Source organism: Danio aesculapii, chromosome 2, assembly GCF_903798145.1.
Source record: "Danio aesculapii chromosome 2, fDanAes4.1, whole genome shotgun sequence".
NCBI lineage: Eukaryota > Metazoa > Chordata > Actinopteri > Cypriniformes > Danionidae > Danio > Danio aesculapii.
Genome location: NC_079436.1, coordinates 36457566 through 36483761, shown reverse-complemented (window position 1 = coordinate 36483761; position 26196 = coordinate 36457566). Strand labels below are relative to the sequence as shown.

General features: G+C 37.6%; 1 protein-coding gene across 1 annotated transcript; it reads right to left on the bottom strand.

The window, feature by feature from the left end:
• Positions 1 to 16830: 16830 nt before the first annotated feature.
• On the bottom strand, positions 16831 to 26159 carry pdcd10b (programmed cell death 10b). The gene is made up of 8 exons (XM_056478259.1): positions 26026 to 26159; positions 24957 to 25118; positions 23599 to 23652; positions 23294 to 23411; positions 22988 to 23114; positions 20205 to 20283; positions 17462 to 17544; positions 16831 to 17300 (listed from the first exon to the last, which is right to left on the bottom strand). Exons 2-8 carry the CDS (start codon positions 25044 to 25046, stop codon positions 17219 to 17221), a joined length of 633 nt encoding a protein of 210 aa, XP_056334234.1. The 5' UTR covers positions 25047 to 25118; positions 26026 to 26159; the 3' UTR covers positions 16831 to 17218.
• Between the last annotated feature and the right edge of the window lie 37 nt (positions 26160 to 26196).

Genomic DNA, 26196 nt, shown 5'->3' with positions numbered 1-26196 from the left:
CATTTGTCCTGGGAGCACTGTACAAATGTGGCGGCGCTATTGACACATGCACAGGGTCCGTAAGCGATATATAGTGTATAAATCTATACGCAAAAACGAGTGCACTTCTGCATAGACGAATAAGGTCAATATTTTCCTTATTAATGTTCAAATGAAAATGTACATTTTAGCTGGAATTTACATTTCCTCTCCACATCATGTTGATGTTTGTTTTGTTATAATGATTACTTGTTATCCTACTTTTTAGTTTACATTGTATTTGTGGTTCACATGCAAGTTTAAATAAATCCTAAATAACTTGAATGGACTCTCTGTGTCTTCCAGATGCTGAGTGAAGCGTACATTTGACTTCACAGTACATTTGGTCATTTACAACCACTCTAAGAAAAATAATAGGTTCGAAGGTTTGGGAATATTATTCAATTTTACAGCCCATCGTGAAGGAGCGGTTTCTATTTCCCTCACAGATATGAATCCGTCTGCCCAATTGCTGTTCCCGCTGATGCACGATAAACAATATCAAAATGCATTTTTGCAGAACAGGAAGAGCAAGAATTGATCACGCTCTTCCATTACAGAGCAAACAGGGAGAAGGGGAGAGATGAAAGAACATCAATGCGGAGAAAATGTGCAAAGCCACAGAGAAGCACTGCCCGGCATAATGACTCAGCGGCCGCGCAGGGACCAACAACTTTCCAAAGCATCTCAGACATTAGGCAGAGAAGACGGGATGCTCCTTGCCCAGTGCTCTGGCTGTGGGCGATGCCTGATGCAATTAAAACCAGCCCACAGAGCTGGTGCGCAGACGCGGCGAGAAGCCTCATGCTAGTCAAGTGTTGTAAGGCCAAGCGGGCCCTAATCTTCACTTTTTTAACAGCCGGCACACCATGCATAATTAACACACATTACTAATTCAGACCTAAAGTGGTTCTCATGTAATCTACTGCCGTTCGCTTTAATTAAACACATGTATTCCTGAACGATCCGCAACTGTGTAATGTGTATGAATGAATGAATGAGGGCCGTGGACGCATAAAACGGAACATGAGATGGGGTCGTTTTAGGACACTCAAAATGTGTTTGGACGCTTCAAAAATGTATGAATTTCAAAGCGCGGAGAACAAAATCTAAAAGCGCCATCTGTAAACAAATTATGCTTCTCTCTGTGCTGACTTCAGTTTGCTGAACTAGCAGTATTTTTTGGAGCCACTTTTAACTTTTTATATATATATATACTTTTTTATTTGAAGGTTTTTGAAGTACAACAGAAGGGAACACTTTATTTATTTATATATATTTTTTTTTTTGATGGTCCATCTGAGTATTACTGTCTGCTTATTATCTGTTGACACTGCTCCTTCAACAGACATTTAACTGACTATAAGAAACTTTACAAGCACATGTCAACTTACACTAACCCTAACCCCAACCCCACCAGTCTACTTATAATCTAATGAGAATTAGTTGCAATGTAACTTGAATTTAACAAACGCACCATCAAAATAAAGTGTGACCCAACAGAACAAACAAACTACGGTGTCTCAGAATATACACACTTTGCAGGTAAATATAATATGAAATACCATACATGTGGGTTCAACTGTTACAGATACAAAATGTAGTCATACAGAGTGTGTAGTCATCAAAAAGTCTAAGGTCCAATCCCAGTTCTATCCCTTAGCCCCTCCCCTTACCCCTACCCCTCGTTTTGCGCGTTCATGTGAAGAGGTAGGGGTGACCCTATTTTGTTTAGCTTGAAGGTGGAGGGCTAAGGGGAAGGGGTAGATACCCCTTCAAACAAAGATTTTTCAGGAACACCCTCGAAACCAAGGGGTAAGAAAATTTCCCAGAATACACCAGTCACAACAGCAGCAGCATACTATAGCTGCACCTGGCAGTAAGGAGATGCACAGATTAGTATTTTTTCATCATGTGAACTTTTTACAACAAATAAGCATATGTTTTAATATATTCATAAAAAACTGATAAAATAAAAGCCGCTAAATTTCGCTATCTATAATCCCTAATAATAACTCCTGTATAGCAGTCCCACAACATTCTGTCACTCGATGACACTCGAATACACTGTCAGAAAAGTCTAATGGCTGGGAATGACCATTTTACAGTGTCTAGTATAATGTTAATGTTGTTTTTTGTGTGTTTACATTGATGAATATGGCCACTGTGTAAATGTGCAGTATAGTTACGATCTAATTGCCACATTAGATCGTCATAATAACATTATGGATAACATTATGGATAACCGAGGCCATATCCATTAACCAGATTACAAAGGAAGGTATTACTTTTTTTGTAATAGCCGCTTGGCCACAGTCATGCCTCGAGTGAGGGCTTGTTGGAGGGGTTTTGGAAGGGTGAGGAAGTGTTCTGAAATACCAAAAATAGCAAGCTTTGTGTCTGGTTGGAGGGAAATGTTATAGGCCTTGGAATATTAATCAAAAATGTTTGGCCAATTTTAACTTTAAAGTTTGTTATTTTTATTTATTTATATAATAATACATTAGGACGGCATGGTGGCTCAGTGGTTAGCACTGTCGCCTTACAACAAGAAGGTCACTAGTTCGAGTCCCAGTTGCATGTTCTCTTTATATTCGCATGGGTTTCTTTGGGTGCTCCGCTTACCAATCCTAGGACATATGGGTATAGGTGAGTTGGAAGTTGGTAAATTGGCCGTTGTATGTGTGTGTGTGTGTGTGTGCGTGTGCGTGTGCGTGTGTGTTTGTGTGTTTTGGGTTGTGGCTGAAAGTGCATCCGGTGCATAAAACATATGCCAGAATAGTTGGCGGTTCATTCCACTGTGGCAAACTAAGCTGACTAAGCTGAAGGAAAATTAATGAATGAATGAACAATACATTTAGTATACTTGCTTAGACTTCTTTTTTGTCGTATCTTTATCTAATTATTTATAGCTTTTGACCAAACCAAAATATATTTGCACATTTTAACCACTTTACCAAATGTTTTGGGTTTTTAAATTACCACAAGTTGTCATGATGCATTTGAAATGACATTTTGAATGAATTAATGAATATATACTTACTATTATTGGTAATTAATAGGTCTGCATTTTATTAAAATGTCATATTTTTATATCCATGTTATAAACTACTGATAATGTGGCTTCACATTTTCAAATAAGAATATGTTAATTTAGAGTATTTATTTGCAGAAAAAGACTAGGAGAAAAACATATTCCATGTTTTCAGACCTTAGATAAATTGGGGAATAAATGTAGCCGGACAAATAATGAGTACTTGTAATAACTATTTATAACTTATTATTTTCACTAATACAGTAATTATGGGGGGCACAGTGGCTCAGTGGTTAGCACTGTCGCCTCACAACAAGATCACTGGTTCGAGTGCTGGCTGGGCCAGTTGGCGTTTCTGTGTGAGTTTGCATGGTCTCCCAGTGTTTGCTTAGGTTTCCTTCGGGTGCTCTGCTTTCCCCTCCAGTCCAAAGACATGTGGTATAGGTCAATTGGAAGCTGGTAAGTTGGATGTAGTGTATGATTGTGTGTGTAAATGCAAAAGTGTATGGGTGTTTTCCAGTATTGGGTTGCGGCTGGAAGGGCATCTGCAGCATAAAACGTGCCAGAATAGTTGGTGGTTCATTCCGCTGTGGTGACCCCTGATAAATAAGAGACTGAGGAAAATGAATGAATGAATAACAGATTTAGTACTTGCTTAGACTTCTTTTTTGTCTTATCTTCATCTATTGATTTATAGTTTTTGACCAAACTAAAATATATTTGGACATTTTAACCACTTTAACAAATGTTTTGGGTTTTTAAATAGCCACAAAGTTGTCGCTATGTATTTAAAATGACATTTTTAATGAATTAATGAATAAATACTTACAGCTTTGAAAAAAAACAACAATTATTACCGTTTTTATTATTGGTATTTAATGGGTATACAATTTGATTAAAATGTCATATTTTTATATCCATGCTATAAACTACTTTAATGTAGATTATAAATACATATTTAAATAAGATTATGTTCATTTGGAGTATTTATTTGCAGAAAAAGACTTTTAAATTCTGTTTATAACTTTCATTCATTTTCTTTCAGGCTTAGTTCCTTTATTAATTAGGGGTCGCCACAGCGGAATGAACCGCCAACTTACCCAGCATGTGTTTTGATGCCCAACCCAGCACTGGGAAACACCCATACACTCTTGCATTCACACCCACACATACACTACGGCCAATTTAGCTTATTCAATTCACCTATACCTTACTGTGGGGGAAACCCACGCAAACACAGGGAGTACATTCAAACTCCACACAGAGATGCCAACTGACCCAGCTGGGGCTCAAACCAGCAACCTTCTTGCTTCTACCCACTTTGCCACCCTGTCGTCTCTGTTTATAACTTCTTAATTATTTTGACTAGTCATTTCCATTCTAAGTTAAGTACAACTTAGAAATTAAATTAATAAAAATTACATTTATTTAAAAGACCAAAATGTTTTATTAACGGGAATAAGTGGGTTTTTTTTATGTATTTTTAATCTGCATAACTTTAGAATTTCAAATTATATATATATATATATATATATATATGTATATAAGTAAATCTTGGGATGGAGCACAAACAAGATGTGTTTTAAAAGCAAAACCTTTATCAGCTGGTGTCCATAAAGTACAGGCTGAAACTCCGCAGTGATTTGTAAGCGAGCGTTTGAGATTGCCAGGAGCCAGGCTGACCCTTGACCTCTCCTGAAACACATTATTAAGATAAACCTTTTAAGGAAAAGTCGGGGAGACTGGATTTACTCTATTGTGCTTTAAACACAGTAATGGAAACAACCCCAGTGGGCAAGCCTTTGCTGGAAAGCGTTATCAGCCGGCTGACCTACTGAAATATCAGTGTTGTGACCCACGCTGCCCCTGCATTAAAAACAGCTGTCTCCTCACAGAGCCAGTCGGCTGGAATGGAAAAAGCCTCTTTGCTAAATTTGACAAAGGATCCATAGTCAACTGAAGTTGGACTTTCAATGCAAATGAATTCGTTTCCTTCTTTCCTCAGCTACTGTTCGGATTCTGCACAGGCTCCGACACATACTCTGAGACATTCTGAGGCAACACATTGTGGGTGTTACGAAGGTGAAGTTCAGAGACAAATTGTGGAGGTGTAAGAAAGGCAACACAGGAAAATGATACATCTGTTCTATCGCTGCTCAAACATGTACTTTGACACAATTACCTTGTGTGAGTGAATTTTTACCCTTCGGCTGGCGAGAGGTACAGTGTGCGGGTGACAGGTGGGAAAGGAGCTGAGGATTGCCTCCAAAGTGCTTGGAGAAATTGACAAGCTGCTGGAGGAATGGCAGAAGTTGATACTTCACTGCCAACACACATCTTGAGCTTATGACTGCAGAAGATGCCTGCTAAGTGTTTACCTGCACTGTATGTTGCACACTGACAGTATGCATCATCCTAAAGCTCAGCGATTTTTAATTGGTCACGTATGGTTTAAAAAAAAAACACACACACACACACTATTTGAGAAATCTGAAAACCGTGATTTAAGGGTGCAGACAGGATATCTGTCTGTGCTATACTGGCATCCAGTGGCTGATATTGGAAGATTGTGGGAATGCCTGTAGCAATTCTATCGTGTTAGTCCAGCAAATTAGCCTCGCTTCCTACTTATGACCACTCGCACACACTTTCTTTATGTGCAGGTGGAGCGAAGCATGAATAAATCATCAACTTGCTCAGCAATTTTACATCAAATCCCTTGAAGTTTGTGTTAAACGGATCAGTTAAAAAAAAGGACATTTTGTAATTTACATACCATTATGTCATCCCACTTTCCCAAAATGTGTCGGTGAGTGCGTATGTTCAGTCCAAATTCAGTTGTTCTCTACTGTTTGGATCAGGGAGGTCTGTCCACTGTCCTGCAGAGTTTAGCCAAAGTTCTTTTAAGGCAAGTCATTTCACTCGGCAGCCTTCTTTGAAAGCCTTCTTAGGCAGTATGCTCGTGCATTCTGTCTGAATGGGGCAACATCAAATTCTCCTGTAGGCCAAGCTTACGATTACATTACATATTTGGAATTACTAATAAACTTAAACAACGACTGTGTCATAAGTTTTGTTTCTAAACGTTTGAATCAAACAAAATCGTCATTTTTTTCAGGTTGCCTGAGCTAACGCGCATACGAGCTTGAAATGAACTAGATCACGACACCAACCTCATTTATGGCATTTATTCATGCTTTGTAAGATTGCACTGTTCTTCTGAAGTAATTAACAACTTGGTCTTGATGCTGAATATCCTCCATAAATGAAAACGACTATTTGTTCACAAGTTTGTGGGCGTTTGAGTAGTTAATGTCATGTGATGTGCGTTTGACAGGACGGACTGTACCTCGCGTTCGTTTCATACAGATTACAATACCAAAAAAATTTTGTTTTCAAGTGCAGTAACTTAATTTAAAACTAGAGATTTCAAGCTTTATGTGGATATATTTCTTATATCTGTGAAGCAAGTATTCGCTGAGATTCCAGCAAGCTGTTTTTGAAAATGGAAATCAAATGAGGAGAGGCTTCACTATTCCCTCAAGAATGATGGTTTCTTTTAATCTTTCTTCAATCTCCAAATATTAAGGTAATCTCTGGTTCATCTGGAACCATAATTGAGGACTTTAGACTGAGCAGGAACTTCCAGTAAAGTGTGTAGGACTGGATGATGTCATTAGAAAAGGATGACATCTGATGACTGATGCCCATTTTACACAAGTTGATATGACTCTTTAGTGTCTTACCAACTTACTTTGGTAACATTTCTCAATGGTAGAGTAAATACACACTCTTTTTACCCTGTCAAAAACACCTCAGTCCACAGTGAGATGTTTCGCTTCATATGACAGATGGCGCTCTGCAGCTCTCACATGGTCACCCACTGAAGCTAAGCAGAGCTCCATCTTGTCAGTACATAGATGGAAGACCATAAGGAAAAACAAGGTGCTGTTGGAAGAGGTGTTAGCGAGGCCAACAGGAGGTTCTTACCCTGCAGTCTGTATGAGTCCTAATGCCCCAGTATAGTGATGGAGACTCTATACTGTTCAGTGAGCACCGTGTTTCAGATGAGAAGTTAAACTGAGGTCCTGATTCTCTGTGGTCATTAAAAACCCAGAATGTCTTTCGAAAAGAGTAGAGGTGTAATCCTGGCATCCTTTTCTCACTGGCTTCTGTCTATCCCGGCCTCCTAACCATCCCCACATCACACTGACAAACAGCTGAAATTGATTTGATTCTTAACATCAGTGAACTAAAGCTAGAATTTTGATGACAATAACACAATACGTGAATATATATATAAAAAAAATACTTGCATCTTTCAGACATGTTGTAGTTACAGCTACATCATTTACCTACAATTTTGAAGTGAGGCCAGCTTTGTATTGCCCATAGTCAATAAGCAGTCCAGTGAAAGAATGTTTGCACACAAGCAAGTTTTCGCCCACTCTCTCTGGGACATTCCCATCATATAAGAAACTAATCAATTTTGCTGTTGTCTCTTCTGAGGCTGGAATTCTGTGTAAGGACACTTGTGAGCCTCTACATCTGAACACAGAGCAGACAGCATGGCAAGCAAACAAATGAATGGCATCATCATCAGCCACTTTGCTATCTGTTTACAAAAAGAGGTAGGGAGGGCGGCGGACTTCACAGTTTGCCTGGATGTGGGCGATGTATTTTCTTTATTCTCTATTTCCACCTGGGGATACTCATTCCAAGGTCCCTAGAGACTATGCAGCGCAATTGATGCGATCCAAGATCTGTGAAGAGATGATCCCAAGGTATCCATAATCCTAGACCAGGTCGTATCCCGAGCTGATGCTGTAGTGGTCATGGAGGAATGGAGTACATGAGACTGATTCCTGAAAGACCACAGTGACAAACGAGTCCCAGCATTGATCATGTGAGCCAGCCTGACCACCCGCCAGTGACCTCTAACCTGCAGCTTCTCCAACCTTCGGCACCTAGAATGCAGCTCCACATAGGAAGTTTGGCCAGACGAATAAAGGTCATACCCAAGTCTGGTTTCTCAAGTTTTTTTTCCCTTTACTTCGTCAATTGGTGAAGTTTTTGTTTTTGTTTTTTCTTCGCCACTGGCTTGCTCGGATCGGGACTTGTGGAGCTGCACTTCGGTGGATTTGCTCTTCAGTTTTTGACTTTCACTACTTAAACTTTTCACTCAGTAGTGAAATTTAAACCAATTCAATTCCACACTGAGCTGAACTAAACTAAAAAGTTAAAAGTAAAAAGCGCTATATAAATAAACATGAATTGAACATGTGAAGAAGTTTCTGGTTACGTATAAACGGACATGGTCAACCATGGCACATAAATACATTCAGACAGCTTAAAAACATCAACTTGTCTGAGCTGACAGACACAGAACAAACCTTACTAATCACCAAAAATATTTACAGAAGTGAAAACCTAATCTGATGTCACCTTTAAGACTGATAGACATGAGCATGGAGAAGTTGAGAGTTCACTTTTACAAAAAAAGGTACAGGAGCTGTCACTGTGGCAGTACCATTTTAAAAGATACGTATTTGTACCCAAACAGTCCACAGTTGTACCTAAAAGGTCCATATTAGTACTCAAATGTACCTAAAAAGTACCATTGTGGTACTATTATGGACCCTTCAGAGACAAATATGTGGCTTTTGAAAAGGTACTGCCCCAGTGACCGCTCCTGTACCTTTATTTCTGAGAGTGTAGAGTGAAAATAGAGTACAAGAAAAGACGTTTTTCATGACAGATGGATCCAAACACTGTATGATATTTGTCCTCCAGGATGAGGATTGGATACCTATTATGTGGATACTTCAATTTTTGATCATCTGGGGACATTTTTTGTACACATGGTAAAAACAGCTTAAACATTTTTCAGTTTTCCTGAATGATGCGATTTCCATGACTATTTGCTATTTCGACTCAATTCAACAAGTTTTACCTTGACTGACCAAAGCACATGAATGTAATTAATGCATAAATACTGCATTTTTTTTTTTGAGAGGGTAGATGAGATCCTTCAAACCATCTTGAATTCAGAATGGCATAATGACCGTGAAAAGGCCCATGTTAATATTAAACAACACGCTATTAAGTGTATGCTATGTGCTGAGACAGGAAGCCGGAGACGCTATACTCCGAATGTGCTTACGCTTGTGTATTCAATTACCTCGCCCCAAGTTAATCCATGGTTCAACAACAATTTTAATTTCATGGAAGAGTACACAAATACCTGGGGATTGAAAGATTTCTGCATTTTAATGACCTGGGTTACAGTAGGACACCTGCCGACTCCGTCTGCAGACCTTTTTGTGCAGCAACGCTCGTTCTGACTGGCGAAAATAAACAAACGCTCAGCAATCTATCAATCAAGTGTGGAGCTGTGATAACTAATGGTGTGAGGAGCTGGAGAAGTGCTTTCTCCATCAGTAACAGCAGCAGGGATTCTCTGATGGCTCTTTATACATCCTGGAGTCAGACCTAGAATTGTGGTATGATTGAACAGAGATAACTGACGCCAAATGCGCTCCGGAATATGATCGAAAGCTTTAGTGCTTGAGCACATTTGTGATCATCATTCAGAGAGGCGTTATAAATGCTGAGGTGAAAATTAAAGTCAGCATGGGTAAAAAGTAAAACTGTAAAACTTATCTTAATTGACCCCCTATTGAGCTGTTTGTTAGTTTAACACATGTTCCTCCGCCAGCTGGGGAAGTTCAATCTACAAAAGGAGCTGCTGAAACAGTATTACTCTGCCATCATTAAGTCTGTCCTGTGTTCTTCTGATTGGTTTGCTTCAGCCATACAGATATCAGTAGACTACAGAGGACAGTCAGGTGGAGGTTATTGAATCCCCCCTGCCCAACCTTCAAGATCTTTACATTTCCAGAGCTAGGAAGAGAAAATCACTTTGGACCCCTCACACCCAGATCACTCTCTCTTGCACTGTGCACCAAAACAGCCAATCAGAAGAACAGTCATTTTCCACCTGATCCACCTTTAAAGTGGACCTATTATGCAAAAAGTCACTTTTATAATTTAGGTTTAGCCAAATAATAAAATAATATAATTTATTTATAATAAGTCACTTTTATAGGTTTAAAGAGCCCCTATTTTGCATTATAAAAAGGTCATACCCAGTACAGATTCAGTACAAGCACTGATCTATAATAGATACGGGATTACAAGCCACAAGGAGCGATTACCAGTTACAACACACTATTAAATACATATTTTGCAAACTACACAAAACAAGACAACAATTTTAATTTCATTTACATGTTATGATCTGGAGGAAGAAGAAACTGGTCCATTTGAACTGTAACAATTACTGACAAAGTCCCATACATAGTAGTCTGTGCTGCTCTTTCCCTTAATAGGAAACGGCCAAGCACACCGTTGGCTATACTGTGGTGTTGTTGTGAACAGTCCCGTGTTCACAACAACACCAGTGTTGTGTCATGAACAGTCCCGTGATCCCCCACGCTCCGCTATAGTGTTTAAAGGGAAAGGCACGTTCATGTTTCACCAGATCCGGCATTCATATTTGGTGATGTATTGTATCAACATCGATGCGTTCAAGCAAAAGATCCGAACCCAACACAATTCATTTATTTAGCTCTTTGACGACCTATTTCGTTAAAGATTCAATAGTTTTAAACTCTGCTGGATGTTTTCATTCACTTAGTGCTGTGTTGCACACTGCATGGAAGTGCATTTTCAAACACCCATAATAGGGGCTCTTTAAGAAAAGTTGTGTGAATATAGCCAGCTTCTAATGGGAAAAAGGTGTTAATATTTATTTATTTTTTTTGATTGGCATTTTCCCTCTGTACATGTCATCGGAGGGGGAAGTCCTGACCATTAGATCTCACCCTCATTAGCATAGACAGCTGAGAAGCAGCCATCTGCCATTAAAGATTTTATGCACTTTACCTGCTGAAGATAATGTCAGGGTTTAGGGTGTACAAATGAACACCATAGTTTTCACAAACTACCCTCATCTGAGCTACTTCTTTGGACATTTTTACAGAAATAACATTAGTCCTGGATTTATCTGCTACTATGCTAATGCTTAGGTGTTTGTCTTGAAGGGCTGGGAGCACACCCTCATTCGAATTTAAAGCAGCAGCAACATCCATCCATCCAAAATGTGCATAGGTCAAAGAATTATTTTTGACACATTGGCATTTTATTTTAGCATGAACTGGAAAATTAAAGTAGTTCCTTGTAATTACATATTTTCTATAAAATGCAAATAAAATCTCTTTTGTAAATTGAATGTGATGTGGAAACCAAAATGGGACATCTCTCCCTGTACAAATAGCCCGTACAAATTTTGATGACTACTAGGTTAAGAAGCAAAAACTGACACTGATTTCATTGTTAGTTTGGCAATAAACTATCCAAACAAACAAACTTACATGTGTATAAAAAAAACTGAAAAGTTTTCTGGATCTGTTAAAAAAGACAAAACAAAGACAGAGGCTGTTTACACCAAGTACAATGCAATAAATTATATTGCATGGATTCATTTTGCTGGTGGCACAGTGATATTTCTTTGGCACACTTTAAGCCCTTTAATACCAGCTTTGCATTCTTTAAATGCCACAGTCTACCTGAGTATTGTTGCAGACCGTGTTTATCCCTTCTAATGGCCACAGTGAACTCATTTTGCGATGGCTATTTCTAGCAGGAAAACAAACTGTCTCAGAGCACGTATCATCTCAAACTGGTTTCTTGTTAATTTGTTCACTACACTCAGATGGCCCTACAGTCACCAGAGCTCAATGGAGCACCTTTGGGATGTGCAGTAATGGGCATCATGACATCATGGATGAGCAGCCGCCAAATCCACAGCAACTGCGTGATGCTGTTATATCAGTATGGACCAAAATATCTGCAGTTAGTTTCTAGTGCTTTTGTTGAGTCTATGCCATGAAGAATTAAGGGAAAATGGGGTCCAACTTGGTAGCAAGGTGAATCAAAAATAGCTTCCTGGGAGTGTTTAACTCCTATTTAACCAAAAAGATCGGTGTCCAAATGTGTAAACTTGCTCCAATATTGCAAGAATGCAGACAAAAACAAAGCTGTCCCTAGTAGAGGCTCATTAAACTCAACTCAGAGCATTTTAAATGCTAATTCTCCACTGGCTCGTGGGCATCCTGCATTAATGCCAGCACTTTTTTTCAGAATCCAAAAGACTGGAGAGCATCACATGAATATCAAACATTGTGTATAAATTAAATTGGAGATTTTGACTGGAATGACTTTGAGCATCTGATTTAAATTTAAAATTCCAAATGCAAAACCCACTTTGGAAAATGAACTGGAATTTGTACTTCAGAGCCATCAACTCTCTGGGTTGTTTTTATTCCATAACAAGCACTTATTATGATGAGAGCTATTAAAACAGGCAGTAGAGGAGACCGTGTCAGCAGCGACTGCAATGTCAAAAGCCCCTGTGAAACGTCCAGCCGGCAGCCTGGCTTTTCATCAGGTTCTGCCAATGCCAAAGGTCAGATTGCACACGTAACCGATGTTGCTTTATCGGACATGCAAACAGAGTCCCGCTAAACCCCTCACCAAGAAGCGCCGCAGCCCTCGCTTTCAAATCGACAGGTGGGCAAAAATATTACAAAAACAATCGACATACACAGGCACGCCTGCTGACATTTCCAGTCAATAGGCCTCTATAATTGATCAATATGCTGCAGCTGCAAACTTCTAAACTGTTTCAACAAACTAAATAGTTTTCACAAGACAAATCGGCGAGCCTAAAAGGGCATCATTAGATATTAAAGCAGAAGCAGCAACTTGTCTGTGCTGGCCTTGGGCGTTCTATTTAGAGTCAGTAATAAATGGTTTGCTCACCAGTATCATCTGTCGCCCTGCCTTGGCAGTCACTTACGCTTTCTCTCAGGGATTTTACCACACACCAACTGCAGCAGAAGGCCTATATTGGCTGAGGTGCTGTTTAGGTAAATATCAGGGTAAATAACAGCAAATGCTATGGGAAAGCATATAGTTGAAAAATGAAAATTCATCATTTAGCCCTGAATTAAACATTGGTTTTAGTAGTAACTGTAAAAATTGGGGTTTTCTTTGAGCTCCTGCTTGTACCACGTGACCCCCGTAGATTAATATCGGTGCTATATTTAGGCGTTGAAATATTTTCGTGTCAACATTTTAGTAATAAACATGGCGTTCCATTCGGAAGGGCTCATCCCTATGCACTAGTAGTCCATTTGAAGGGCTTAACTTCAAGGGATTGGTGCATAGGGATGAGCTCTTGCGAATGGAATGCAGTGTGTGATAAAAAGCATCTTCCTTACACAAAGGATCATGGGAGCATGAAGTGTCTTTCAATGAGGTATATGCACACGGACTTTTAATTTCAGCCAGCCAGTCTCAGCGCTTCTGGTGAACTGCGTTTCCATAATAAAATTTGCAGTATTTCTTTAAAAATCAGTGATCTTATGCCTGATAGATGTACAATCTAAAGTGGGTCTCAGACCGGACAAGAAGCACTGCATTAAATTCCATTTCCCCACGACATGTTTTTAAAAAAAGACTGCTGCCCCTGACGGCCAGGGTCAGATTAACATAAGGTCTAGGCGGGGCTGAAGTGCCAGGGCTGCAGGGGTCTTGATTGGCTGATAAATTAATTTGCATCATGACACAATAAATGCCTCTTTGCGTTATCGTTATGCGCTTTCGCATGCCAATAATGTGAAATATTTCTTTTGGCTCGCTGCTGTTCAAAACAGTGACGCCGCTAATCTATGGCTCTGAGTGACTGTAGCTCAATCATAGTGTTAAATAGCTGTTTAGTCCCCAGTAAGGGTGAACAGATGTCCTGTTCTTTATATTAAAGTATTTATTGTAAAGCATTCATTTAGGAAGTATTGTAAATGTTTTATTTTATGATTTTGGCAGCCTTTTTAACATTTTAAAAGTTAATTTTGTAAGCTTGTACGCCTACTTTAGTAAAATAGAAAACATTCATAATAATCAAATATAAATAAGTGGAAAATAATATTTCTTTCATCCCGTTTTATCCTTGAAAGACTCAAAGAACGCGAAAGTCTATTTAACAATGTATTTTAATCACATTACAACATCAATGCTGTATAAGGAACCTTGTGAAATTGAAAATAGTCACATTAAGCTTTTACCAGAAGTTTGTCATTAGCTGAAAGACTTTAGCTGTGCATATAGTCCATTGTATCTTACGAAATGGCCAGTTTTGAGCACTTTGATTGGGAACAACACTTCAATATGGGGCAATGACTGTTTTCACTTCCAAATGTCTTTCAGAGGGCAATATATCTATTTGGAAAAGCTAGCTTTTAAATGGCCGTGCATAAATCGTGAATAAATTGGGCTTTTACTGGTTCTGAATTTATTTTGCAATTGTAATACCAATAGTAGTTGTGGTTTCAAGTGTTTGCTGAATTTATTTTGGAATTGTAGTTGTGGTTTCGGGGGGTTGCTGAATTTGTTTTGTAATAGTAATAGCAATAGTAGTTGTGGTTTTGAGGGGTTGCTGAATTTGTTTTGTAATAGTAATAGTAGTTGTGGTTTCGGGGGGTTTCTGAATTTATTTTGCAATAGTAGTTGTGGTTTCGGGGGGTTTCTGAATTTATTTTGCAATAGTAGTTGTGGTTTCGGGGGGGGGGTGTTGAATTTGTTTTGCAATAGTAATAGCAATAGTAGTTGTGGTTTCGGGGGGGTTGTTGAATTTGTTTTGTAATAGTAATAGCAATAGTAGTTGTGGTTTCGGGGGGGTTGTTGAATTTGTTTTGCAATAGTAATAGCAATACTAGTTGTGGTTTCGGGGGGTTACTGAATTTGTTTTGTAATAGCAATAGTAGTTGTGGTTTCGGGGGGTTGCTGAATTTGTTTTGTAATAGTAATAGCAATAGTAGTTGTGGTTTTGAGGGGTTGCTGAATTTGTTTTGTAATAGTAATAGTAGTTGTGGTTTCGGGGGGTTTCTGAATTTATTTTGCAATAGTAGTTGTGGTTTCGGGGGGTTTCTGAATTTATTTTGCAATAGTAGTTGTGGTTTCGGGGGGGGGTGTTGAATTTGTTTTGCAATAGTAATAGCAATAGTAGTTGTGGTTTCGGGGGGGTTGTTGAATTTGTTTTGCAATAGTAATAGCAATACTAGTTGTGGTTTCGGGGGGTTACTGAATTTGTTTTGTAATAGCAATAGTAGTTGTGGTTTCGGGGGGTTACTGAATTTGTTTTGCAATAGTAATAGCAATAGTAGTTGTGGTTTCAGGGGGTTACTGAATTTGTTTTGCAATAGTAATAGCAATAGTAGTTGTGGTTTCGGGGGTTACCGAGTTTGTTTTGCAATAGTAGTTGTGGTTTTGGGGGTTGCTGAATTTATTTTGTAATAGTAGTTGTGGTTTCAGGGGGTTACTGAATTTGTTTTGCAATAGTAATAGCAATAGTAGTTGTGGTTTCAGGGGGTTACTGAATTTGTTTTGCAATAGTAATAGCAATAGTAGTTGTGGTTTCGGGGGTTACCGAGTTTGTTTTGCAATAGTAGTTGTGGTTTTGGGGGTTGCTGAATTTATTTTGTAATAGTAGTTGTGGTTTCAGGGGGTTACTGAATTTGTTTTGCAATAGTAATAGCAATAGTAGTTGTGGTTTTGGGGGTTTGCTGCATTACTATATGCTATCTGCATATAGTTAGGATAATGCTGAATTTTTATTTGAACCATTTCCTTCCGACAGGGCTATATTAAAAGGTTAAACTCTTTTAATAAGGCTCTGCTCATGTTTTAAAACCATCCCGCATACACTACAAATAAATGTTGATTTTAAACTGTCATGGCTTCAACAAAAAATATTCAGCAGAACCACCATTTTAGTGTTAGCGAGGCCAGCAGGGGGTGCTCAACCTGTGGTCTATGTGAGTTCTAATGAACCAGTATAGTGAAGGGGGCACTATACTGTCAGTGGGTGCCGTCTTTTCAAATATGTTAAACCAAGGCCTTGACTCTCTATGGTCAATAAAAATCCTATGGCACTTCTCGTTAAGAGTAGGGGTGCAACCCTGGTGTCCTGGCCAAATTCCCTCCATTGTCCCCTACCCATCATGGCCTCCCCATGTCATCCCCATCCACTGAATTGGCTCTATCACTGTCTCTCTACTCCACCTATTGCTAGTGTGTGGCTAAAGTGCATTCCTTTATTACTTACCATTTCCCATAATAATTAATTATCATAAATTAGCATATTAAGAATCATTTTTGAAGGATCACATGACACTAGATAGTTGCTGGAAATTCTTAACAATTATAACCATATTACAATTTAAAATCTCTTTTTGTGAATATCACTGTTTTATTGTATTTTTCAATAAATAAATGTGGACTTATTTAGCATAAGAACACATTTTTTAACTCGTATTGCGAACATTACATGAATGGTAGTGTATTTTTTAACTAATAGAAGAGACATTTTGGTTTTCAGTTTCAAAACTAATAACATTATGAAGTTGTGTGACACAATTAGCCTGTACTCAGCATCTTTCAGTCGATGACACCCCCTTCTGTAACTACTCTGATATTACAGAGACCATTAAACATCCACTTAAACACACAGAAAGTGAAAGAGCTCTTCCATTAACTGTGCTTCTTAATGTACATTACAGAGCCGACTTCATAAAAGGCATGTTTTTAACTTCCTTGGTGCATCTGCAGGGATTTATTAAGCACGTCGATTTAAAAACCTCCCGAGACAGAGAATATTAAACATTTGGAAACTATTTATTGAACATTTATAACCAAATCTCTGATAAATACATCATTTACTCTTATTCTTTATGCCTGAATGACAAAAGAAAGAATACCGATATTTACACATTGTATATGGAATGTTGCATGACACTTTAAGGCGCAAAGTCTTTTGGCTTTCATTTGATTGGAACAACAGTGAAAGAAAAAGGTAATGAAGAGCAGTGGGGGGGAAATCATGATTATTCATCTAAGAGTAAATTAACATGTCTTGAACTCATTTCAGGTTCCTTCAAATGAGGCGAAGTTTATAAATTATGCTTTCAAAAGACAAAAAAAAAAAATCTTTGTATATTACACATCACTGGCTTCACACACCCGCACACATCACAGCTGCTTCTTCTAGGCGACGGTTTTGAAGGTCTGCAGTATCAAGTTAGTTTGGTGGATAAGCCTGTTGGCACTGATAAAGACGTTTATTGCCCTGCGGACGAGAAAGAGAAAAGTCAGCGCTCGGGACATCAATTGGCCGATCATTTTTCATTGAGAAATGCACTTTCATAGAAGATCTTTAAAACAGATGTCTGCTTGAAGCATGAGCACTGCTCTTTCAAAAAAAACATCCGTCACTGTCCGCTTGCTTACTTTCCGTCTTTGAAGTATGTTTTCAGCGTGTCACTGAAGCTTTTGGAGTACTTCACAAACTCCTTCTTTTGGTGTTCAAGTGCCTGGGGGGGAAAAGAGAATTTGTCTAAAGATTAGATTTGTTAAATAAATAAAGTGTGTAGTTATTTAAGCATGTTCATTTCAGAATAGCAAAGAAATAATGAACATTTTTAAGTGAATTCTGAAGTTTGATCTCAATTTATGTCATTTTCTAATTTTCCAAAAGGAAAAAGAGGTTACGGTGACACTTAGAAGTAAAAGGTGCCAATTTTGGATCATTTAAATGCAGAAATGTATAATTTTATAAAAGCACTTACATAATTTTTCCCTGTTAAATCTTGTGTATTATTCAAGACGTAAAGTTCACATCGTTTTTTTGCAAGTCGTTTAAAGGTTTTAGCAGTAATGTTGCCATGGCAACAGTTTTCAAATTATAAGCAATTTCAGACCGAAAAGGTTAGTAAATTATATTTTCACACTAAAATTGAGTTAACATACAGTTTGTGCCATACGTCTTGAGGCTCTTTTACTCAGTAAATGAAAACTAGCAGTAATTTAACATGAGTTGGCAAGTGTTACTTTAAACTTCCATGTTAGCCAAGGGGTGAAAACAGGGACAAGTTGACATTAATTTGTTCAGTAACAAATATTAAGTCAAAAAAGTTTTGATATATATTAATCCAAGATTATTAATTCAGGTTTGGTTGCATTTGTTTGTTAGGTCCAGACCAAATATTTAACTAGATTTTGTCTTATATAAAGCATTCACATTTCATTTTAAGAGGTATATCATATATAGGTTTATACAACAATTCTCTCTGATTCTCGAATCTGATTGGCTGATAGCTGTGTGATATTTTGCAATATCAGCACTTATACAGCCTTTTCACCCTTGTGTATTATTCCACCCACATAGAGTGACAGCACATCAATAAGCTCACTACAGTTTGACAAATGTTGGACAACATATTGCACTTTTGAGGCTTTTTAGGCAGGCGAGAATGTAGTTGTTTAGATTGCAATTATGCAGTTTATTTATAAGGATAGTGCTTATTTTAAATATTTATCATTTTGGAGATTCAGCGCATTGGCTGCCATTAGCCTGTCATTGAGCAAAGCAAAGAGGGTTGACATTCCACCACAAGATGGCGACAGAGATTGGATAATAAGTACTTAGGGGAGGAAAAACAGCGAAAAGTTTCAAATTACAGCAGATCAAATGATTATAAAAACTGGTAAGTGACACGAAGTTAATCTCTCTCTTTGTATTTTGTAGTGCTGTATTTATACCATAGTAATCTGGTAGTGTTTGCTTTGGCTTTTTCGGGGTTAATTATTGTGATCTCCCAATCGCAACAGAAATACTAGGAAATCTCTGTGGCATTTCATTCTGTTCAGCCTTGTAATCTTAAAACGTGAGCAAAATCACCTGTTTTGTCATCACTTTGGATATTACGCTACAGAATCATTCAAATACTAGCTCTAAAGTGACGTCGGTGAAGCAGGAACGGTGTCTGCTCTTTTGACGTCAGCTGCAAATGTGAAGGTATGGCAAAAGAAAGTAGTTCCTCATATAAAATAATTTGAGATGGTGTTTGATTTTTTTTTTTTTTAATTATGCCGTTAAACTGTTGTATAAATGCAATATTACACTCGTAGCAGTGCAATATAGCTATATATCGTATGGCTGTATAGGTAGCCATATCGCACTGCTATGAGTGTGATATTGCTCATATATCACCAACTGGACATTCAAAACAATGCTGTATGCTTTTATTAGCTGAAAACGTATAGGTAAAGAAATGTTTGAGCATTCTTTACTTTTATTGTTGCATCTTGTGACATCATGCTCTGTTTTTGGCTCATTTAGATGTCTTTGGTTGGTCAGTGTTGCATTCATATTTCAAATCACAGGACAGACTGAGATCTTTTAGGTAGTTTTAGTCCAATTGATTATTACGCACAAAGGATTAAATGGTAATGTTGACAATTATTCATATGCACTCCCCTTATGCACCGATACTATTTTTTTGAAGACAGAGTACAAGTATCAGTATATATAAATAAATCATATATATTATATTTATATATTTATTATTTATTTATTGATACTGTTGTCGATACAGATACACTGTAAATTGTTGCAAACAATTTCAATCGACTGAAGTTAAACAAATGAAATTTAGTAATGTTCAACTTAATTTGTTTGTTTAAATTCAGGTCAAATCAATTGTTTGCAACAACTTACCTTAAATTTAGTAAATCCAAAAAACTTTTTTTCAGTGTACCTGTACTTTTTGAAATGCTGCCGTTTTCCAAGTATGACACAGTGAGACTACATAATTTAAAGACAGCGTCTCTGAAACATATTTTTTCCTGCTTGTCACAAAACAGCACAAATTATATTCACAATACCGAACCAAGGACATAAAAACAAAGTTAATATATTAAAAAATAAATAAAAGATCAACCAGTCAAAGTTGTCAAAAATCTCCAAACCTATTTTACTGAACAAATGTTTATAACCTAATGACACTGTTTGACAATTGACTGCTACACAGCACTGAACAAAGTAGGTATTAAAGTGTTTTAACAAAAATATGAGCTCAGCATCAAGCCTGAAATCTGTTGCACCCCGAAATCAAACCAAACCTGCCACATGTGAACACACCCTTGTTTGTGCAAGAGTGAAATGTGTATCTGAGAAACAAGAAATACCAACCCTGCGATTCTGGTACTGATACTTCTTAAAAACATTGTTGACTGTGTCCAGCAGCTCCTTTATAGCACTGGCGATGTCTCTGTGGAAATCAGCAAGAGGTCAGGAGTGATGAATACATTTATGAACACTGAAGCACTGACTCAGCAGTCAGCCGGTGGAGAATGGCAAGATAATAGAGGCGAGGCCCATTAAAAAGTCTACAAATCTTGTGGAGCATCTCTTGAGGTCTATGTATCCATGTTATTGTCAGTTATGCAAGAACGCTTTGTCAATTAATTGTTGGCTGATTGCTTGATTAAAACCAGAGGACTAGACTTTATGCATGGGGGGGAGGAATCTTTAGGCACCGAATGATTTCAACTGCAGTTACTGCATGATCATTACTCTAGTTTGTGGTAAGTACAACATAAGTAGTGAATTAGTGGACACTCTTATCCTAAGTGACCTACAGTGCACTTATTAGTATCCCACTGGAGCCACCAGAGGTTACGTTTTATGATAATTAATGGGAGAAATCTTTGACCACAAAGCTGTGACAAACCAAGCATCTGTCAATCCAATTTGTGCAGTGTAGTCTGTATTGGCATGTTCAATCATTGTCTTTGTTGCATGCATTCATTAGTGTACACTTGATAGTGTCCGTGCTTTTTCTCTCCAAACAAATTTGCAATAGAAACGTCTTTGTACTTACTTAAACTAGGATTTTTAATCCTGTTGTTTGTTTTCTGAATGTGACACAATGGCATGTACCAGTGTTGTCATCTTGTGAACAAATAATCTGTGCCAAAACAATTCACATTCAATAGACGTGCAGTATTCATTAATAATGTTGTGTGAGCTGACAAAAATGTGTAACCTACTTTGCCAAAAAAAAAGTGACTTGGAAAGTGTAAGGCTCTGTCCACATGAACACGGGCATTTTCAAAACATTTTTCTTCTACACTTATTTACTGTTTGTCCACACAAAAACAAAGTTTCGAGTGACTGAAACCAAAACTTTTAGAAAACTCTGGCCAGGGTGAAGATTTTCTGAAACAGTACAGTGTTATTCAAACCAAATATTCAGGGTAAACAATATAGGGACAATACAATGACGTTTTCCAAAACATCAGTGGATTATTTATTTTTAATATTATTTAATACTGAGTTTCATTTTAGACTTATTGTCTTTTCTTTGTCGGCAATAAAAAAAAAACTAGAATGATGTTTTCCAAAATATCAGTGGTCAAGTTATTATTAATATTGAGTTTGATTTTAGACTTAATATTGTCTTTTTTTGTTGTCAATAAAAATAGTTCCAAACAGAGCAACAGTGTTGGTTTGTTGCAGAATTAACCTGTTTTTCATTGAATGGTGTGAGCCAATGAATCAGCCATTTTGAATAAATCAATTGAATGAATGATTCAATAAAATTCACCCATTAAGAAAGCTGTATAGTATGACCTACTGGCAGGTTTAGTGCCCATGACAGGATTTTTAAGAATTTATTTTATTATTATTATTATTAAGACGCATGTCACTCAATGACATCAGAATTTGAGGGTGCTTTCACACCTGTTTTGTTCCGAAACATGGATTAAAATTGTTACAATGTTGCACTTTTTACTTTGTGCAGTTCGCTTTCACGTTTCCCACTCAGCTGTCATGCCTCCTTATTTTAGTTTATGACGATGAGCAATACGATATTATAAGCGAAAAGCTGCGCTTTAATTTTGAATGGTGACACCAACAGACATCGTCACCAAGTATAAATCAGAGGTAAGACTCTCTCATACATACAGAGAAATAACTGATAAACCAAGACTGCAGTTCGGTCAGTTTTCCTAACGGATAAACAGCTCTCGTTAATAGTTAGCATGCTTTTACTTTCGTATTTAACATGAAAGGCTCATTTACCAGTAGGAATGACACGCCCACTCATAATTCTCTCTTCATATAGCCGCATATATGCCTATTACATATCCATAATACACTGTGATATAGCCGGGCTCGGATCGCTTTCGCTTTCTCACTACAATTGATTCGCTCCAGAGTCCGTTTCAATCGAGCCGAGGCCACCTCATTCAGGCCATCTCAGACCGATTGTTTTGGCGCAGCTACGAGTGCGATAGCTGGACTCACATATGCCAAATGAACCGCGCTATCTGGGAAAACGCGCCAGGTTCCAAAACAAAAGTCTAGGTGTGAAAGCACCCTAAAGCCTGGTTTATACTTCGGCGTAAAGTGATCGGCGTGACCCACATCGCTTGCAATGCGCGTAGCTGTGCATTCATACTTCTGCACGCTGTTTCTGTTGCTCTGCAATAACACTTCTGAAAAGTTAATTGGCAGTGACGTGTTTATGTTCCTCTGAGTCGAGTTTCTTCGCTGGTGTTTTGTTTTTCTGAACGCTTCCTTAATGTACAAGTGGTTCAAACTCGCTCATTTTGAGGCAGAAGTGACGGATGTGCAACAACTTTAACCATAAGGTACACACAAAACAAAACTTTTCATCTGGAGCTCCTTCACGGAACTCGACACTTGTAAACACTCGCTCCAATAGACTCATGCGGCTCTCGGTCCCGCCCGCACTCGTCAGCGCTACCAAGCCGACCAATCACAGAGCTTGAGCTACACGTCGTTGCGACGTGTAGTTACATTTTCCGAGAGGTGCACGTCAGCGACGCCGACGGCGAGGGTTATGCATCCACACTTAGGCTGCGCCGTAGCATACGCGTGCACTTGACGCAGAAGTATAAATCAGCCTTAAATCTGCTCAGATTATTCTGTTGGATACTACTCACTTGATAGTCTGTAGAAAGCGCACTCTGTCGTTGATCTCATCTGGGATTTTACTCAGGATATGTTTGAGAGCTCGTGCTTTCGCATTCAGGTCCTGGAACTCCTGTTCAGGTCTCTTAATCATGTACTCTTTAAAACAGCAGAGGCAGACACAAACTTTTTAATCACATGATCATAAATATCATTCCGATCTTTACCAGAAAAACAAAAGGGCTTTGTTGGCTGATTATTATTTTGAGTGTTATTGCAGAAAAGTTCTAGAAATAGGGATTGTGTTCCTAGAAATAGGCATTATGTCCTCTCCTTACCCTCCACATCATCTGCAGCCATGCGCAGTAGTGACTCTGTGAAGTTGATCTCCACATTCTTCTTCTCCAGTATCTTCATAATGATATCTTGAGTGAGCCCTGGGTTCTCCTTCTCTGCCTTTAGAGAGAGTGGTATTGACTGAAGAGCATTAAACTCCCCACACATTATGTTAAGCATGAAATTAATCTTTTTAAAAAACTAATACATCACATAGCTCCGATGAAAAAAGATATAATGTCAGAAAAGTAAATACTGTATCATAAGCATCTGCCAGCTGATAAATGGACACTTTCAGAAGTCTTACTTTGACAAATGCTGCCCGCAACGTCTGTGCCGCTGACAGGTTTATCCTCTCCAACTGCCATATGAACAAAGTCAAAAACAGACTAAAGTTTCACATATTTAATGATGAAGTATTATGCATTGTAAGCTACACTATTGTTCAAAAGTTTGGGGACTGTAAGATTTAAGAAATGTAAACTTTTATTCAGGGAGGATGCATGCATTTGATCAAATTGACAGTACAGAAATGTTATAAATATCTCCATTTGTTCTTTAGAACCATCTACAGTGCTTCCCACACATAGACTTTACTTGGGCGGGCTGCCCAGGTATATTAACGGCTGCCCAAGTATATTTAGTGACACATTTTTTTACTATTATTATCATCATGCTTTTTTTGTATCAGCCCAATAACCAAACATCCGCGATCGATTAAATTGTAGAAAATCTTCTCTCCTTTACCCTTTTCATACTGTCATTCTGTGTGCATGAGAACTGTCAACACTCGCACAGACAGTCTCACATGCTCTGCAGACTCACAAAGACCAGCACCTTTTGCGTCCGACTGGGGTTTCTAAATCTACTAAAACGTCCGCAAGAGCGAGAGAGACATTAAATAATTAATTCTTTAATCTAAACGACTCAGAAAAAAGGACAAAATTACATCTAAATTGGCTGCAGAATATTTGTACACCATTAGAAATGGGTAATCAACTCATTTGTCTTATTTAAATAATCTACAGGTTTTAATCTTGTATTTATCTATTTATTTCAAGTCTTTTTTTTACTTTAACCCATTAAAAAAAAACGTTTATAACAGATAATTATAAAAATTGTGTTTAAAATCAAATGATGTTTTTTTTGTCACATATAGTTATCCATTTATGTGCTGTAGGTAAAAGGTGTTTAAATCAGGCTACCACCGAAAGTATGCTTAAACCTGTGGGAAGCACTGCATCAGTACATAAAGAGAATCCTGAATAAGAACTGTTCGTATTAATCACAAAATATAATAAACACTTATTTTGTTGAGCCCTAAATTTGAATGAATCCTGTAGGTTCATGTAACACTGAAGGCTGGAGTAATGATGCTGAAAATAAATTCAGCTTTGCATTACATGAATGAATCACATTTTTTCATATTTTCAAATAGAAAACAGTTGTATTAAATGTAATCAACATTTCACAATTTTACAAATGAGTAAGAGAAACCCTTTTCAAAAACATAAAACATTAACATTGTAGTTTTTGTTAATATTTTTCTCTTGTTAGATAAATTTTAAAAAGAAATCAATGAAAAGTAAAAATCCATAACATTGGGGACACAATCTTAACATATTTAATATGGTCATTAGACACTGAATGTTGGCTTATAAATACCTCATTGAAGACCGGGTACATGACTGCATACAATGTCATAGAGACTATTGAATTTGGCTCAGCTTCATTCTTCATCTCTTCCATTGTCATCCTCAATGGAGGCCCACCACTGGATAAAATGGGCTGCTGAGCCACACAATTCACACACTTCTGTCAGGTTCCCTACAATGTTTAGAAAGAGTACATTGAATTTATAAATATTTAACTAGTTTGATCAGTTTCCCAAATGTTTATGCAAGTAGCTGACAATTTTGATTAAAATAAAAACATTTTGATTTTAAGTATAAAAAATGCAAAAAACTTCTTTAATGTTTTACTTAAGGGAAAAAAAGTCACCTTCATCTTTGGATGGCTTAAAGACGAATACATTTTCATTTTTTAAGTGAACTATAAATAATAAACTATCGCATCTGTTCTTTTTATAGACTGAGTTTTTATTCAAATTAATCTACCACTTAACTTTTGCTTTTAACACAACGTGACAAAAAGATACTTATTATTATTGTGTTACTTTTCTGTATATAACGTACAACTTACAATTAATAATATCAGTCGGTTCAGGAGTCATCATCAAAATCAAGCAGGCTAAGAAAAATGCTCATGCTCTTCCATCTGAACTCTTCATAAATAAATATGTTAAAAGGCTGTTATAAATAACTAAATAATTAAACCTCACACAGCAAAGCTTCACCTTCAGGACATAAAGACGACCTGTTTGCTTTAGCCACGAAATTAAATACTAGAAATTAGATTGTGTAGTGAAACTGCGGCTAATTATTTGACTATTGTAATAAACAAACTAACGTTACAATTTATTATCAGTTAAACTCGCTTAGCTTCCTTTCGATCTAACTTGATTGTTTTAAAACTGTAAATCAGCATATTCCTCAATCCTGCAGTTTTTCGAGCTTTATTTATTTCTCCTGTACCTATGGTGTTAGCAGCCTAGCTAACTCGTTCATAGCAACACAGTAGTTAGCAAGCCGGCTATCAAAGTTAGCAAACAGATCAGCTCATCTCGACGTCAGTAGACTTAGTATATGATCACAACACCGATTTGACAAAATACCTGTATTTGTCTTCACCTGGACGTCCCACAGCGGAGAGGTAAGTGCTAAACGCTTCCTGGGGACTTAAGAAAGCAAAATGTAGCTGTGTTTTGTTTTCAACTTCGGAAGTTGGAAGTTTTCTAGGTGACAGCTTCCGTCTCCCGACCAACCAGGTTTCACTTTCCGTGGGC